We start from the raw sequence: 14226 nt of genomic DNA, 5'->3' as shown, positions 1-14226 counted from the left end.
GACGTCAGGGGAGTGGCATTTTGACGTCATGGTCACGCGGCTTGGAGAAACCAGAAGCCCTCCCTGATTTGCGCAGACTAGGAGGCGGGCCGCGACCGGAAATTAAAGATAGAAGGAAGGAAAAGGAAGGATAGATTAAAGTTTTACATGCCCTTCTTGGTACTTCCGGGAAATTTTACGTGCAAACTGCGTTGAGAGATCTTTCAAAAGTACAGAGGGGTCCTCCCTCCCCGCCATGGTTTCCATAGTTTTTATTCCCAACTGTCCATCAGAGGCGAAAGTGAGCCGTGTTAAAAAAAAAAAAAAAAAGAGTGGAGAGGAAATGCTATTTTTAATCATATTTTTTTGTTCAGTAGTCTCTCATTTCCGATGGATGATGAGCAAACAAGGACAGCATTCATGCTAGAAAAGAAGAGTATTAGCCAGTTTGGTTTAGTGGTTACTAGGAAGAAGGCAACAAGCATTTCTGAAATCCTGCTAAGAAAACTGCAAGGACTTCTCCAGGCAGCTGCCAGGAGTCAAGACTGACTTGAAAGGCACCTCCACAAAAATTATAAATAGATAGTACTATCAATGAACTGCTTTCTGAAAGAGAATGTAGAAGCCTTGGTATTTGTCCCAGATATTCATATTGAGCATATCTTCAGTAAAAGCTTATGTAAACTGACATAAAGACCATATGGTACAAATCGAACTGGATCCAGACTTTTCAGAAGAATGGGATTTGGAAATGCAAGTATAGTAGTGCATGGGGATATAGGAATTTAAATGAAGTGGTCAAATCAGCTTTAATAGTAGCAATAAAAATTAAATCACGAATCAGCAAGCTTAATTTGAATTTTTTAAAACTGAATAACTTAGACTTTTCTGACAGGCTAATATGCATTTTTTTGATAACTTATGGCTAATTACATCAAAATACTGGGTGACAAAATAATAATTCAATATTACGTTTCTTTAAAAAATAGTGAAAATAGTGTTTTTTTCACAACTGCCACCTTGAAAAATAGATGATTGGTTTATAATTGAGTTTCTATGGTTGAAGGAAAACCAAAACTCTTGTGTTGAAGACTTTAATTTTTTTTTTAAAGAATGGCACCAAAAATATATAGAAAGGTTTGAAGATAGCAATTCATTCTTATTCTTCACACTTTCATAATACCAGTATTAGTCTTCAGCTTTTGTAGTTTGGAGATTTAATATCTCCAAATTCAGCAGATAAGGACAGGCAGCCTAGAATAAAAACAAATGTTAACACTTTTTCAAACTAAAATGCCAGTCCTTAGCCATAGACTGGACTAGACAACTACTGTTTTCAAATGAACCTTCCACTTCCTTTATATGGAAATGTTGCTGTGCGCCTTGCTACACATTTCTTTTTGCCTCAATTATCTACAAAGTTGTTCCTGTCACTTTTGCATACTAATTGACATTTGTTGATTTTTCTGACACAAATACTTTTGCCACAGTATATTTATTAGATGTCAGTGCATAAAATTGACAGTGTCTGCAGAGATCCTGGCCAGGATTCTTTTGATATTGTCTTGTTCCACAAATAGTGAGATAAAATGATACGTAACCCAGTTATTTTAACCCAGCCAGTCAAATTTCATGCTAGAATTAACTATATAAAAACTGTGTCAGATGGTAGCACATAGCTAATCTTCACCAAGTTTTAAAAAAAAAAAGCTAAGCAAAAGGTAAGCAGACTTAAATGCAGTTAGTACTTGAAAACAAATTCTTGAAATTTTAAAAAAAAATTGTAAACCACCTCCATGATGCTGTGAATGATATTATATGGATTTATTTTCTTTGGACTGAAATTTCTCTGTTAAGTATGCAAAAGGACAATATTGCTTTTCAGTCATTCCTTCACTTGAGCAGAGAACAAAGTGATCAGTGGAACATTTATCATTTACGTTGTAGGTCTGCTTGCTCATAGCAAAAAAGCACATCACATTGTTCTTTATTTTGGAGGAAGAAGGAAAGTAATTTAACCACTCCAACCTTGTATTCAGGTCTTATTTCCCTTGAGCTGTGTTTTAAGATTACACTTCTTAAAAAACACTACATTAAAAATATCCTGTGCGATAGCACAATATGGTTTGGATAGATAACATTTCTGGTTCCATCCTTGCCACTGTCAATTTTTTTTTTTTAAAAAGATGCCAGACTACAACTCTTCTAGTCAGCTATATTTCAGCTATATTGGCAACTGTGTTGGCTAGAGATGCTGGGAAATGAAATCTCAACTGCATCAGTCAGTCAGGCCAGGATTATGTATAAGATTACACATTTATAAATGCAGACCCAGTATATTTAAATAATAGTTGGTTCAAGCCAAGGATTCATGATGCATATAAGCACAGTGATCTCATTAGACAGCATGAACAGGGGACAATGGAGTGTTTTGTATGACTTAGTACAAAATGCTCCAAGAATGATGTAAGAGCTAAACAGAAGCTCCTGAGAATCTTGAAGCAAGGTGATGACAGCTGACCTTCCCTATTATCTTCTTGGTTCCTAGCATATGCCATTAAGACACATACTTTATACTATTACAAAGGAGGCTGTAAAAATAACAAATGAAAGAGGGAAAGGGTAGGGGAAAAGACAGAAAAGTAGCAATTTGTTTTACCACCAATTAACACTACAGTGCTTTATTATGGTCATGGCCCATTGGTGACTGAGACAATCCAAGCTTAAATAGAAAAGCATGTTTCAGTCTGTAAATTATTTTTATAGGCTTAGAAGTCTTTGCCTTTCTGCAATCCTGAATCATTAACTATTCGCACATGAGCACACTTCTCAATTAGTTGAAACAAAATTTAGTGATTCATGCAGGAGAGATAATAAATTTTCAGATCCACTGCCTGCACCTTCAGAACAGAAGCGTAGAAACTTCATAGACACACACTCAGGATTATCTGTAGATTTCTTTCAGCTATTAGTACACCATGAAAAATGGGAACGTATTATTCCACTTTTTCATTTGAACAATTTTAGAAACTGGCATAATAAAAGTGCCTGTACTGAAAGAAAAGTAAGTTGAGAAAAAAACCAATATTTACTAGAGTATGTGGTTCTGAAAATGACTTGATGGCGTAGCATGCAGTTGCAAAATTAACCCAATCCAGATGCTACAAGGCATCATGTATTTTATTCCATAAATAGCACTAGTCCTTGACTTTTGACAATTTGAGTCCAAAACTTCTGTTGTTAAACATTTAAGTGAGTTTTGCCACATTTTAATACCTTTCTTAACAAAGTGAATCCCTAGTTAAATTATTGGCAAGATTGTTTAGTAAATCTATTGGTTTTGCTTGTCAGGAAGTCGCAAAAGGGGATCACATGAACCCAGAACATTGCAACTGTTGTATGAACCAGTTGCCAAGCATATGAATTTTGAACGTGTCCATGGGGATGCTACAATGGTATGAAAAAGTCATGTCATTTTTTCAGTGCCGTTGTAACTTTGAACAGTCACTAAACAAATTACTGTTAGTCAAGAACTACCTCTACCTTAGAAAATTTCATTAGCATATTGTTAACAATTTTAAAGAATTCTCAAAATGTAAGGAGGGAACCGGGAAACTTTAAGATGGACAAGGCTGCTAAACAGAACTCTTTTATTAGATTTTCTTACAACCTTCTTCTTTGTATATACAGGCACTGAATATGTAGTTGTATAGTGTACTCATGACTTTCCTTTATGAATTTGGGAACTCAAGGAAGGCTATAATTGTGTAAAAAGTGCAGTATATCACATTAATTGCAGCATAGACCCAGACCAGGTTAAGCTCACAGCACAGCTACGCTGGATGTATATGCTTAAAACTAATAGGTAGCATCAGTAATTGATAGGAAAATGCAATTTTCTAGAGGCAGTTTGTGAAACGGATTTTATCAGCAAAGCAGAATTTATTATGGTGGAAGGTTGGAATCTTTGTTCGATTCTGTATCATAGAACAGTCATAAAATCAATTCTGTTCTAACGATTACACTGAGATGTCCAAGTATGTAGGCAAAGTGTTCTGTATCAATTGTGGAACTGTACTTCCATTAAGGGGGGAAATGTGTCCAACTAGTATGACAAAATCAACATTGTCAAAATGTTCCCATCACTTCTTTAGCACTCACCTCGTTTCTTCCATTTCCTGTTTCTCAGGATGGCACAGAACATCACTGTGACCACTGTCCAAACCAATACACATTACTTTCCTCTGCCCACTCCACCCCTGTACCAACCAGGGAAGAAGCAGAAAATGAAAGGCAAGGGGCAAATTGAATGTGCTAACATTCCCCTTTAATAACCCGACACACTAGAATAGAATTACAGTGGCTTTTTGTTGGCCAGGGACTTGCAGGAGTCACTGGAGAGGCAGAGTAGAGTTCATTGTTGGGCAGGTCCTAGTAGACAACAATAGGATCAGCAGCGTCCCTGTTACTTTTATTACTACTACTATTAGCATTGGTGGGTTTGATGGTGGTGGCTTTATTAGCTTTTCCTTAAAAACCAGACACCCAAATGAGTTGATCCTAGAAGAAATATCCCAGGCCTGGCCAAGCCCCTCCCCCTTGAGCCACAATGCCTGGGGCAGAGTGAAGGCAGATGAGCACCCTGCTCCAGGCTTCCACCAGTCCTCAAGAGCCTCCCCATTTAATAAATAATTACGGTAAGAAGCCGTGGTGCCCAGCAGGAGAGGAAAGGAGAGGCAAGTGGCCTGCAGATCTCGCAGTTGAATAACACTGCACTTGCAGGAAGAAATGCCAGAGCACATGGGGAGCCTTCTGTTCTTAGCAGCAAAACCACAGCTCCCAGAAAGACCGATGGGGTCCCACACAGTCAGGAACAGGTGGCAACCCCAACACAAGGAGTGAGACAAAGAAGCAGCAGTAACCTCAGACCTCACCCCACAGCAGCAGAGAGAGAGCAGTGAGGGAGGTACAAGGATCTGGTGAGACAGTGACTGCTGAAGCTCCAGGCTGGCAGGGGGCAGTAAGGTGAGCAAATGGGGAAAAAAGGGGGAGAAAAAAGAAGATCAAAAGGGCCCCCTGCCATTTCTGACTCCTGGGCCCCCTTGAAGGCAGCAGTGTTGGCTGAGTCCCTTAAAAGAGCTAGAAAGGGAGATGAGGGGAGAGGGAAGGGGAGCAAGTTTGTGCCCGGAGCCAGTCAGTTTTATTTGAGGCAGCGCTCAAAGTAGGTGGAACCAATGTAGCCACCCCGCATCGAGCGCTGGACGTTCTGCTCAAACAGGCGTCTGTTGTTCTGGAGTACTTCAGCAGCCTCTTTGTTCAAGGGGTCTTCAGGGTTTGGCTCCTAGAGAGGGAAGAAAACACCATCAAATTCCAGGGTTTTGTGGTTAAAGGCTTTCATGTACAAGGACTCCACTTTAATTGGGCTGCAAGAATAAGCAACAGCATCTCATCCCATTTTACTTAGATTCTTTAACTATCTTTTTAAAAGTCAGTTTTCACCCACCATAATTTTGCCCTCCATTTACCAATAGCATAAGCAGGACTCCAAAAGAACAGACCCTTCCTAAAATATTAGGCTATTAAAATGTGTGGGCAAGAGAATTTTACATTGACACTTGCAAGATTAATGTCAGTCTTACCGGGTAGACCAGACCACAAGTATCAAATAAGCTAATTCTACATTATGAAACTATATTAAAACACTGTTACAAGTTTCAAAAGTATAATTTTCTTGCTGTCACTTTTATAGACTGATAACTTAAGAAGAATCCCTCCTATGGAGATCTTGCTCTGCCCTCTATATGCAGTTGTGGCTTATGGTTTCTCACTTTTGGTCATTCCGTAGACAGCTTCTTTTCCTCTGATCTCCTAAGGCCATTCTCATATATACCAATCAATCAAAACTGTAAGATCAATCAGAATTCCTAATATCTATAACAATATATTCTATTGTTATATAATGGAACTGCTTTTTGGAAAAAATATTTTTGCCAATAACTAGAAAGTTAAAACCTCAGAGGATTTTTTGTACTACTTCAGATAATTTGTGCAGGTCAGGCTGTCAAAAATCCAATTTAATACATTTAAAAATACATATGTATTGCTTATTTTGATTGAAAAAAATCTATATATTACAGGCATAATATTCCCCTCTGAAAAAAAAATCGGGCCGGCCAAAAGAGACCCCCCACCGCCCGCGCCGCCCGCCCACCCGGGCTCAGCTCGTGCCGGCCGCCGCCCGCGCCCGCCCGCCGCGGCTCAGCTCGCGCCCGCCCGGGCTCCCGCTCGCCGCCCGGGCTCAGCTCGCCCGCCGCGCTGCCCGCCCGGGCTCAGCTCACTCTGCCCGGGCGATTTCCAAAAAATCGAATTCGATTTTAATCGGAATAATATCATGTCTGATATTACTTGTAAATTCAAAATAACCCGATTTTAATTATACTTCAATGCTCTATTGATATACCACAAATAGCCAATTCATCCATCTTCTTCAAAATAATTAAACTTATTTTTGTAGATGAAAAAGGACAAAATGTTATTAATACAACAGGCTGTTAAGCATTCGTTACGATAGGTTATAGAGTGCCCTTTTCTTATAAGCCATAAATATTTAGGCCAAAAGGATTTAAATCTAAATCTGTTCTAAGCATTCCAAATTGTATTTCTCAAATTGAAATGACAAAAGTAGAAAAATATTAAATGTATTTGATCTAGTAATTTAAACTTAAGCAAAATATTTATATCTTGCCTCTGCTGAATTAGTTTTTTGGAGTGTAGCCCTAGCATCCCACTTCAAGGGTATCCCACAATCACATGGATATTTACTAGGTTAATGATTAAAAAATTTATTCAGTGGAACATTCTGAATTGTCAAATTTATGATGCCATTTTGGAAATAGAGGGTGCCAAATATTTTGTTTTAATTTCTAACTTATTCCACAAAAATAAATGCACTGATGTAATGTTCTCCAAACATAGCATTTTAGTTAACAGGCTCATAAAAAGACACTATACTGCAAAACAGGAGGGGCAAGACAAAAGGGTTTTGAGATCACACTCTTGGATAGTACAGAAAAGCTCTATTTTGTTGGAAACAAATGCTTTAATTGTGAGTAGTCAAATTTATTCAGGAATAACAAAATTAGAAAGCTAAAAACTTGATTTAAAGCACTCTACAGCATTCTCATGTTTGCCACAACCTATAAAGTCTTCCAACCATTTTATTTTGCAGTTATTATCAAGTATGATCTTGTATATTGGGAAATTCCCCTTCCAACTGATAGTACATGAGATACATTTTCCCAAAATGTAATGATACAAACTTGCTTTTATTTCATTCACAATCCATCTAACCTAGAACACTACAGATTCTTCAGGAGCACACTGTGCTTTGCTTATTGTATCATTTCTCCCCCAATCTTACATTAATTCTTTCTGCCCAGATCGAGCAGGAAAATAGTGCTCTAGGCTTAGTACCGTTGTTTCCCACCTCCTTTACACATATACTTACCAAGAAGAGATACTGCAGGCCATAAATTATAGAGTTTATTGTTAGTACAGGCTTCCAGTCCTCTCTGTGGGCCAAAAAATAATAAAAAATGAGCACAGACTCAGGAAACTTTGACCAAATGAAAAATAACAAAATAATATTGATTTAACTTCACTTAAAATAAAATTGCATGTAGTGGTCCAAATTAAATTATGCTCAATAACCTAAATCCTTAAAAAATGAAGTCAATTTTCATTTTGGACCTTTGAAATGTAAGACACTTTTAAATTACATTTTCATGTAATTAAATACTGACAATATCCCAAGAATACAATTTTTGTCAAACTTCTAAAAGGGCTTCCCTTACCCTTTTAATTGTGACGGCATAACAGGATTAAAACAAAACAGAAATATGTTTAATACTTAAAAAAATCAGTAGGACTTAGAAATACAGCCGTTAGAATGGAAGACTGCCTAATCCATGCTGGCTGAAGCTGAGGGAAGTTCAATATATCCTGGGGGCATCAGGGTAGTGTAGTTGAATTCCTAAACAGAAAACTATAATGAAATGTGTTTGGGTTTGCCTGTGTTACATGAATACAACCAACCTAGCTTAGCACAGAAGTCAACAACTGTTGAAATCTGGAGATCACATTTTGCATGAAAACCAAGGACCACATGGATAGGCAATGATGCAAAGTGGGTGATACGAATTATTTTTTGTTTGTTTGTTTGAAAGGATTAAAATAATGATTGTGATGAATTGCAGAACTTGCAGTAAATTTTATGTATTTGCATTAAGATGAAGAAACTGCCCCCAATTTTCAGCAAATTGGACGGAGCCACAGAGTCCCCAGGCAAAGGTTTGCCCACCCCTTGTTTCCTATCATCTGTAAATCATGCTTTATTCAGTAAATGTAATTCATCAGTCTGAATACAAATTGGCTCAAAATGCATGATATTCATTTCAAAAACAAATATTTCTGCAATGTTTGTTCTTAAAACTTCCTTTAATCCTGCAAACAAGAATATATAGGAATGAAAAGAGAATATATAAGAACACCAGAACGTGTTTTGCACCTGAGGATATTTAGGCAAACATTGCCTTCTAAATCTATATTTGGATGATACACCATAGTCTCACACTTGACTTTGGGAGGATCATGTGGATAACCTTGCCCGACCTGCAAGCAAAACACAAAACAGAAAGCACTGTGTCAGTTTTTTCATGTTCGATGTTGTCCATTCAATGTTTCAAAATTTGGGCCATCTACATAACTATCTGTGGCTTTCCCATTCTTCACTAATTGTTTTGCCAGTAGATTTGGGGTTTTGCCATATCTGAATGGTACAGAAGATCAATTATATTTTGAGCCATGCAATGCCCCAAACTAGAATGGAGAAACAGGAGAGGAGTCTTGGCTTCTCTATCAATGTACGCAATGCAATGTGTCCAGATAACTGATATCCACTATTCAATCAATATTTCAATGTGAAACATTTATTTATAGGGCTGTTTTAATTACAGTTTTGTTTTAAGAACTTGATTGTAGAGTAATATGAAAACAATTGCTACTAAGTTGCTGACATCATGAGCTCCAAATCCTTATAAGTACAAACACTGACAAAGATCCAAATGATAACCGTAGAGTAAAATAATGAACCATACATGCTACTCTGAAAATCTGGAAGGATACAATAAAAATGCAATTGTTTCAAAGAGTAGTATTTTTCATGAACACTTAGTGCTACAAGCACGAATCTTAAATATTTTCACTGAATTGAAAGTACTGAGCATTTTTGAAAACATTCCACGTTGCTTCCCGTAAGAGTCCTTCCCTCTGATCACTTTATTTAAAACTGTTTTAATATTTCATTTTTGCCACCTCAGGAAGGAAAGACTAATTCTCCCTGGAATTCTCAGCAGAAATGTGAATATTAGACCCTTTCCTTTCTCTTCTGATAAACAGCCATAAAATTTCCTAATTTCTAGTGATAGTGTAGTTCTGACTCTCTGAAAAGATTTTTTTTAGCAAAGTTAAAACAGAAATGGCAGGCATTGCTACAGCATGAAGTTTCCTGGTTTCTTAATCTCCAACCAAAGACATAGTTTTCTAAAGTTTCTGTATTAACTTTATTTTAACCCAATTGTTGTAAGATTTTCATACTTACTTTTGACACAAAGGGAGGTATACATAGTTTACCCTAAGCATTTTTATTAGAAAAATTGGCAAAAGTTTTTCTAATATTTAAAAGCAATTCAAATTCAAGCAATTTTGGCTGTCCTGTGCTTTAACCAACCTGCATATTCAGACATGTATTAATATTCATTACTGGATTTTCTTTAAATGAAAACTGAAGCTATTGGAATATCAATATACACCTAACAAGTATATGCTGAACATATGTAAAACCAACTTATTGGAAGACTATGGAATATCTGCCTAGTAAGCCAGCCTAGATTTCAGACAGTTAATACATCATGGAAACAATTTCTTCAGGTATTATTTTAAGAAACAAAAATAATGGATCTAATTTCAAATCTCATGCAGGACGTTGTGAAATCACATATATGGTTATCATTGACTACCACATGTGTCCAACATGCCATTTTTGAAACATGTCATTTGAATCACAATGATATTTTAAGTGCAGCAAACCACTAATCAAATATTTGTCATATACAATTAAATTACAATTAATTTTGAAACACAGATCATTTCAAGTTTCTGAAAACCCATACACAAAAACATATTCAGTGACCCTCAGACAATAACAATTAACAGTTGCTTTCTTCCGCAATAATTCAGGACTATTTCTTATTACTACTGTTTTTCAAAATTTGTTTCCTTCTCAGCAACTGATTTATTTTATCAACACTCTTTAGCAGCCAAAACATCGAGGGCAAAATTTGTTGATGAGTCCTCATCTTTATCATAGTTCCAAGGATACTTGGGATTTTACACAATTGCTCATTAACTGATACTGATTGGAGACCCAAAAAATTGAGAGTTTCCCCACCTCAGGAGCAAAACCCAGCTCAGTTCTAAGTAGAAAAGAGTGAAGCACCAAACACATTTGATTTATGACAAACTATAATACCCAACCTCTGCCCTGAATTAAATTGTTATGCTGACATTATTCATCCGCATATTGCTACCTAAATTACACAGGGATGGCTGAAATCCAATAATAGATATTATCCATGTTAAGTTATTTCGTGCACCAAAAAGCTAGATATATAGTATTTGTCCTATTGGATGTCTTAGATAGCGAGCAGAGAAAGATTGCTTACCTTAAAGCTGAACACAAATTTCCCACCTTTATAAAATCCCTGTAAGGCAAACATTGGATAATTTAAGCAAATATCTTTCCAAACAGAAGGAAACAACTCTTATAAATTTCAGATGTAGGAAAATGGGAGGTGGACAGCACTAAAGTTACAACAAAGCAGTTCACTTCAAATCCCCCAACATAAACCATCAACTTCCCCAGATGTTTATCATTTTAAGGTATATCTCTTTAGTTCACATTTCCAAATCCCGGAAATACAATCAGCTATTCAATCTAGAATAGGCCAAAAATATAGGGAAAATAGAGAATTCTTAGCTGCTTAGCTTTACATGCATTTCTGCAAGTAAAGAAGCAAAAAGAGTAGCAGACAGGACATTGTACTCAGAAGAGGACAGAGTCTTTATTTGCTAACATTCTGACTTCTGAATTGGATTGTGCTTCAATATTCTGGATCAAAGAGCAATCTGGGAATGTTTCCTCTCAAGGAAATTTGTCACAGAGATTCATCTTATGTATCTTTATACATTTGATTTAAAGATATCACATCAGATTGATTAAAAATGGAATGTTAAAATTCTCCTTATTGTCCTCTCATTCAACATTCTCCCAGCTTTAAAATAAGTTACTTTGCAAAGACATTTTGCCTACCCTTGTACAAAATGGACCACATTGCATTCAAAATGTGAACAATTTTAAGCAATAATGGACTTAAAGCACAAAAGTAAATATATCACAGACAGATACTGATATGAATCACAGGATACATTGGTCTACTGAATCATTCCACTCACAAGTTTCCCAACCGAAGTAACCAGTAACCAATCATTACTAAAGACCAGCATCTGAAGAGGTAAAATACTCATGTGTGGCCAAAGTAATTTTCAGTTAATATAAAAAGACTACACACCTCTTTTAAAATGCTAGGTTTTTTGAGATGTAAAAAAAAATCAAACCAAGATTTTTCAGATCTTTCCCCCCCATCTTTAATATATGCTATACAACTTAACTGAAAAATGAACTGCAACCTCTTTTGGTGGGGGAGGGGGGAATAATAATAATAAATGTATGGCTACATTAAGCATGCCCACTCTTATAAGTAGGGTGGTGGTTGTGTTCAGAATTAACCAATCACATTCAAGCTGATGTAGTAGTTAGTAAACATCTGCCATCAGAATATCAAGGCCATAGAAAGTTCAATTGTTCTAGTAAGGTTTTTCCGACATTTACTCAGTTGCCTTTTACAGCAAAAGTCATAGTCTGAATAGAGTTTACAAAGCATCAAAGGGACCTAGTTGATGGAAGGTTTTTGAGATGTAAAAATATGAGCCCAAGATAAATCAAATCTTGGTCTGATTGTTTACATCTCAGAAACATGTTACATTTATTTTAACATGTATGTAGACTTTTTATATGCTATACACATATATAAATCTTTTACTATAATTACCCTAAAAACAAAAAAGTAGACAGATTTAATACTTATGGTTTAGTGACAAGCTAAGAAAGGTATGTATAAGAAGTACATAAAAATATGGCAGGATGTAATAAACATCCAGATGGAATCTCCCAGACAGTATCATCCCTCTGATGCACTACTCCTCACAATTTCAAATACAAGACCCCTAATGATTAAAGCTATTTTCAATAAGTAGTTTTTCCCCCCAAATTATATCAATTCCCCAAACAAATCATCATTCCTTATACAGAGGAAAACACAAAAGGGAAGGTGGGAGGTCAGCCATGACACAGCTTATTAACTCACTAATAATGGGGCTTCAGGATTCAAATAACATAGTATGCAGTAGCATGTACGTCACTCACCTCATCAGGGCAGATAACTAGCTTAAAATTGAGAAGATCGTCCTGGTCTGAAAAGTCTATTTCACATGTTTTCGGCAAATTCAGTTCATTTATATCTGTCAGGAAAAGCAGAAGAAATTGCCAGTTTAGAGAAGGCAGATGGTTATAAAGATTTGTGGCCAAATCAGTAGAAAAAGAAGTCTCTATTCCCAAACCAAAATATATAATTGCTTTTTATGTTGATCATTAAACAAAACTGATACATTTCTCTCAAAACTTTTTTAAAAAAAGGAAAGAAACCCAAGTCAATAGTTTTCTGACCACAAGACCAGAAGGTAAATTTGATCCAATCTCATGACATTCTAATCTTCCTAAAATTTACAGTCACTGCATATTGTACAAATTGAAACAAGAGCTTACAACTATTAAGGGACAACCAAGTTACTATAACATAAGGAAGAGAGTACATTATAGGCATGGTTTTAATTTGAAAGAGAAGAAAATGAGTTATTTTAAACAGAAATTATAAAGCACAGCACGTGTCCAAGATAGGATAATTAATAGAAAACACCTCATAGCTCATTCTAACTTCAAGGTTTATAATAAAAACAGTAGAGTTGCTCAATAGCCAAAATTTTGTAGAGGGAAGGACACGTGGGTAAATCAGAAATATGCAGTTTGAGAAAGTATTCAGGTATCTACAAATTACTTTAGGCCGTTTATACTGTTTATAGCTCATCCTTTGAAGAAAACCAGACCACCCTGGTTTTGTGAGCCTGAAAACCTAGATAACAAAAGAGTTAAAAAGAATCAGGATCTTCCCATGAACTCCTTAAGCAGCCTCTAAGCAGGAAGGGCTTTCCAGCCGCTCCCCTTCACCAAAGTTTGGCCTGGCTTTTAAGGGCTGCTGAATGAGGATCACTAGATAAGTATATTGAGAAAAACCGAACCACTAAGGCAGGAGAGTGAAACGAACAAAAGCCATGATGTCCATCAGCGGAGGAAGAGCAAGCCCTGGGTGGGCAAAGTTTTAACCCTGCCCACTCAGGTACCCACAACAACACTACCCAAAGATCCTTGCGCGGCAGGAGGAGCCCTGCCCTCGCCGGCCTGGCTTTTGTTTCTTTCCCCTTAAGAACCACAGGCAGCTGCCTAGATATCTGCCTCCCTGACCTTTCTGGATGCGGAGCTGAGCGGCAGACGCTTTCTTGCTGGAGCCTTTGGTGCCGCCCGCCGATTCCTCCTCCTTCTTCTGCTGTTTCAGCGAGAATAGCTTGATCATCTTGGCTGGATCGGCGGACTGTTCTTTCGCCCTTCTGACCCTGGCCTCGACCTGTCCCCAGCGGCTCCCGCAGCCAGGCCCAGCTCAATACCAGCTCTGCTCTTGAGAAAAGAGAAAGGGGAAAAGAGGGGGGAGGAACGGCGATTCCCGCGGCCTGGCCTGGCCTGGCCGGCCGAGAGAGACGGGACGGGAAGGGCGGGGAAGCCGGGCGAGGGGTGGGGGGGAGAGGAAAGGAGACGGGAAGGAGAGCGAGCCAGGGAAAGGGCCAAGCAACCGGGGCAGCCCCGCCTCAGAACTCCGACGCCGCCGGCGCTGCTTTTTCTATTGCAGGATCCGTGTGTAAGTCGGACGGCAACGGATAGCCCTCTTCGGCCCTTCCCGGAAG

The 14226-nt window shown here is 37.6% G+C and overlaps 1 protein-coding gene across 1 annotated transcript; it reads right to left on the bottom strand.

Annotated features, from left to right (window-relative positions):
• Window positions 1-3901: 3901 nt before the first annotated feature.
• UBE2M (ubiquitin conjugating enzyme E2 M) lies at window positions 3902-14226 on the bottom strand. Its single transcript, XM_026686060.2, has 6 exons — window positions 13733-14226; window positions 12581-12675; window positions 10761-10799; window positions 8546-8649; window positions 7487-7550; window positions 3902-5320 (listed from the first exon to the last, which is right to left on the bottom strand). Exons 1-6 carry the CDS (start codon window positions 13839-13841, stop codon window positions 5180-5182), a joined length of 552 nt encoding a protein of 183 aa, XP_026541845.1. The 5' UTR covers window positions 13842-14226; the 3' UTR covers window positions 3902-5179.

This window comes from Notechis scutatus, chromosome Z (assembly GCF_049901735.1).
Source record: "Notechis scutatus isolate UNSWTSFEM ecotype Mainland chromosome Z, rNotScu1.2, whole genome shotgun sequence".
NCBI classification, from domain to species: Eukaryota; Metazoa; Chordata; class Lepidosauria; order Squamata; family Elapidae; genus Notechis; species Notechis scutatus.
The sequence above is the reverse complement of the archived record's forward strand: the minus strand, read 5'-3'. Positions and strand labels throughout refer to the sequence as shown.

Coding starts and splice junctions, on each gene's coding strand:
- UBE2M (XM_026686060.2), bottom strand. CDS start 13,841: ATGATCAAGCTATTCTCGCTGAAACAGCAGAAGAAGGAGGAGGAATCG. Junction 7,551..8,545: donor GTTTGCCTAAATATCCTCAG/GTGCAAAACACG, acceptor TTTGGCCCACAG/AGAGGACTGGAAGCCTGTAC. Junction 5,321..7,486: donor GCCTGCAGTATCTCTTCTTG/GTAAGTATATGT, acceptor TTCCCTCTCTAG/GAGCCAAACCCTGAAGACCC.